The following is a 4089-nucleotide window of genomic DNA, read 5'->3' on the forward strand; positions in this document are numbered from 1 at the left end:
TCTCCCTAAAAAGGTCAATGGGGAGAAAATATTGGCTCAGTGGTTGAATGCTGACCCATGAACCAGGAGATCATGGTTCGATTCGCAGTCAGGGCACATGCCCAGGTTTCAGGCTCGATCCCCAGTAGGGGGTGTGCAGGAAGCAGTGGATTGATGATTCTCTCTCATCACTGATGTTTCTATCTCCCTCTCCCTCCCTCTCGCTGAAATCAAAAAATATTTTAAAAAGAAATCCTCAGCCTGGCCAGCATGGCTCAGTGGTCGAGTGTCGTCCTGTGAACCAGGAGGTCACGATTCAATTCCCAGGCTGCGGGGTCGATCCCCAGTGTGGGCTGTGCAGGAGGCAGCAGATCCATGATTCTCTCTCATCATTGATGTTTCTATCTTTCTCCCTCTCCCTTCCTCTCTGAAATCAATAAAAATATATTTAAATTAAAGAAATAAAAAGATATCCTCGGGTGAGGATTAAAAAAAAATCTCCGGTAGAATTTTTGTCAAACCCCTTTCATAGCAATTTGATTTTCCTAACTGCCCAGTGGGTTAGATGGGACAGATAAGGAACAAGGATCAAAATGGCCAAGTAATTCACCCAGAGTCAGGACCCAGGACCAGACCCCGAGATCCAACTCTGAGTGCCAAGAATATTACATTCCTGAGAGCTTTGTGGGGTTCCAGACCTCCCTGACCTGGGATGGCGAACATGCAGCACAGAGCTACACCATGGTAGGGCCTGGACTAGGACTCTGGCCTCTGGCTCTGAGAGAGTGACTATGGTTTCTAATACCTGAGAATCTAAAGGTCGGGGTGGTATTAGCTTAGTAGAGGCACTTCCCCTACCGGTGACTCTGTCTGCTCCCCACGTCCCTGGGCTCAGGGTACCTGCTGGAAATACTTGTCCCCGTTGATGTATTCCTTGTCGTGGGAGTCCTGCAGCCTGTTGGTCTTCACATACTGCCACAGGGCCTGCACGATGGCTGAGCGGCTCTGCGTGTGCAAGCCCAGCAGCCGGGCCAGGCGGGGATCCAGTTTGAACTGGGGAGGCTGTGAAAAGGTGACCATGAAAATCAGGGAGTGGAAAGAGCTCAAAGCCAGGCAGCTTGGGACTGGAGTGGAAGTGGGGGGTGCGACATGGTGACTGGGCTCCTTGGAAATGTGCTTCTGGAGACAGAGTTACGATGGGTCTCTTGGGATGCCTACCTTGGGGGCCTTCGCCCACCTGTCTAAGAGAAAGGGTGTGGGGAGCCAAAGGATGTGGGGGACTGGCACGGACCTGGTAGTCCAGCATGAGGAGCAGCGTGCAGCGCACACTCAGGTCCCCCGGCCTCTTCACCTGGAACCCATCCGTCTCCTGGGTGGTGGGCGTCCGGTGCCACTGTCCAGGGGAGAAGAGCTGGGTCATGTCACAGGCCCACCTGGGCTGGTGAGGCTTGGGGCTCTAGAGTGGTCCCTGGTGCAAACCTGTGCAGCGGGTGGGACTGCGGGACTTGGGCCTGTGGAAGGGTGGCAATTCTAGGGCAGTGTGGGGTCTGGGTCTTACCTCAACTAGGTGGTTGTCAGGGCCATAAAGGTCTTTGTCTAGTTCAATGACCAAACTCTTAAAGAAGGATGAGAACTTTCGCTTCTGCTTGCTGGGCTGTGGGAGAAGAACAGGGACTGTGGGGGCAGAACAGGGACCATGGGGGCAGAACGAGTCGGGAGGGGGTGGGGCTGGTTGGGTAGGGCAGCATGGTTAGAAGCAGGCCTTTGCACCCCTGATGTCCCTCCAGCACCCACCCTGGGCAGGGCTGACTCCCTAACCCTCAGTGCAGACATCTAGTTCTGTCCTCAGTCCAGCCCCATACCCACCCCAGGACACCTGGAGAGACCTGGGCCAAGACGTACGTCATCCAGGAGTTTCCCCTCCACCCGCAGCTCCCAGGAGGCGATGCTGCCATCAGAATCCTCAGCATCGGGCTTCGCAGGGTTAAACGTATTGGAGATATAGAGACGCAGCTTCCGCTTTTGCTGTAGAAATAAAGAGTGTCCCACAGAGCAAGCACTGTGTGCCAACCCCGCAACCCCACGTCTCCATTCTGGGAACAGGACGTAGAGCGCCTTCCCACCCCTAAACCAAGGCACCTTCATCGGCCTCTTCAGGGCCTCCTGGATGTCCACCCGCTTCCGCATGATGGTTTGATCCAGTTTCCTCTCAAACGCCAGGAGGTCCATGTAAGCCTGGGATTCAGGGACCAGCTCCCGGATCTGGAAGAGGAGGAGCAAGGCAGGGAAAAGGGGCTCAGCCAATCTTGTAGGTGGAGTGTGTGCGTATCATTTGCTTCCAGGTACACAGAGATGGAGGGGAGCTGGATGGTTATGGGACTTTTTAAAAAAATACATATATATTTTTTAATTGATTTTTTTTTACAGAGAGGAAGGGAGAGAGATAGTTAGAAACATCAATGAGAGAGAAGCATCAATCAGCTGCCTCCTGCACACCTCCTACTGGGGATGTGCCCGCAACCAAGGTACATGCCCTTGACCGGAATCGAACCTGGGACCTTTCAGTCCGCAGGCTGACGAACTATCCACTGAGCCAAACGGGTTATGGCAAGTTCTGGGACTTTTGAGAGTGAGAATGGGACCTCTACCCAGGACTGTGTAACCAGCAGTAGCAGCCTCATGTACAGGGACAAAAACTGCTTCTCCCTCCAGGGCAGTGGTTCTCAACCTTCCTAATGCTGCGACCCTTTAATACAGTTCCTCATGTTGTGGTGACCCCCAACCATAAAATTATTTTCGTTGCTACTTCATAACTGTAATTTTGCCATTGCTATGAATCATCATGTAAATATCTGATATGCAGGATGTATTTTCATTGTTACCAATTGAATATAATTAAAGCATAGTGATTAATCACAAAAACAATATGTAATTATATATGTGCTTTCCGATGGTCTTAGGCGACCCCTGTGAAAGGGTCGTTCGACCCCCAAAGGGGTCACGACCCACAGGTTGAGAACCGCTGCTCTAGGGAGACCCATGCATTTCATGATTAGGAAAGGCCAGAGCCACCATGGACCCCAACAAACTCGGGCTTCACCTCCTCCTCTGGTCCTTTCCTTTGTCACACAGCCTCTGGGCTATCCTTGGGTGTCTGCAAACTGGCTAGGACCTTGGTGTCCCTGAGGCAGTTAGGGGGTGTGGTTGCTTGCCTCTGCCCTGGTACCTCACCCAGTCACTCCAACTGATGTCTAAACCAGCTATCCCCCCACCCCCCCGCATCCCCCCACAGCTCAGCATGTGTTTGGACCGCTGCAATTCAGTCCACTGCACACCAGGCCCAGGATGCTACCCCTTTGGGTTCTGTTCCTTCCCTCTATCCCACCCCCTCCCTCTGGCCTGGGGAGCCTCACTTCTTAATTAGCTTTTTCAACAAAAAGTAAAAGTGATTGTGACCGCTGAAGCTCTGCTCCTTAGGGGGAGGGGAGACAAATGAGGTGGGGCAGCAAGGGGTTGGGGTCTGCTGGGGGCTTCTGTGAAAGGCACTCACCCTTTGAGGGAGGATTTTGTCAGCCATCTTCCTCCTCTTGGCACTGTACATTTTTTAAAGAAAAAACCAGGTTACCATGGTAACAGATCTGGGAGTAAGGAGGCCACCTGCTAAATTATCCCCCCTCTCCGCCCGCCTGGCTGGGGTTCCCACAGCCCACTCCTCTGCCTGCTCAAGGGGCGACAACGGTGGTGTGTGGCCTCGTGATCTGTCCTCTCTAGGGGGGCAGAGGTGACTCCTCCTTTCTCTGGCCTGGGAGCCTCTTTCTGCCCCAGGCATGTGCCCTGACAGGGCCAGACAATCGTAGACTTAGGGGCTGAGGTGGGGAGCTGCAGAAGTGTTTGGGGAAAGCTGGGAAGGAGAGAGGACAGAGGAGAGGGAGGACAGCTCCTGAGGACTTTCCTATGCTGCCAAACTGGGGGGCACTGTCCAAGGAAGGCTAGCTGACCCCGGGACCCCAATCCCTGGAGCAGGAGGTGATGACATGAAGCTGGTGAGGACTGCACCTCTGCCACCTTGGGCTTGGAGGAGATGCTGAGAGGAGAGGGAGCTGGTGCCCT

At 53.6% G+C, this 4089-nt stretch overlaps 1 protein-coding gene across 1 annotated transcript in view; it reads right to left on the minus strand.

Moving 5' to 3' along the window:
* SMARCD3 (SWI/SNF related, matrix associated, actin dependent regulator of chromatin, subfamily d, member 3) overlaps positions 1–3632 on the minus strand; it is a 5682-nt gene extending 2050 nt beyond the window's left edge. The window contains exons 1-6 of the mRNA XM_006767275.2: positions 3530–3632; positions 2119–2241; positions 1882–2004; positions 1538–1633; positions 1271–1372; positions 880–1041 (exon numbers count right to left, since the gene is read on the minus strand). Coding sequence (XP_006767338.1) covers positions 880–1041; positions 1271–1372; positions 1538–1633; positions 1882–2004; positions 2119–2241; positions 3530–3580 — 657 coding nt within the window. The 5' untranslated portion in view covers positions 3581–3632. The remainder of the gene's footprint in view (positions 1–879; positions 1042–1270; positions 1373–1537; positions 1634–1881; positions 2005–2118; positions 2242–3529) is intronic.
* Between the last annotated feature and the right edge of the window lie 457 nt (positions 3633–4089).

The sequence above is a fragment of the Myotis davidii genome, unplaced genomic scaffold (assembly GCF_000327345.1).
Source record: "Myotis davidii unplaced genomic scaffold, ASM32734v1 scaffold762, whole genome shotgun sequence".
Taxonomy (NCBI): Eukaryota; Metazoa; Chordata; class Mammalia; order Chiroptera; family Vespertilionidae; genus Myotis; species Myotis davidii.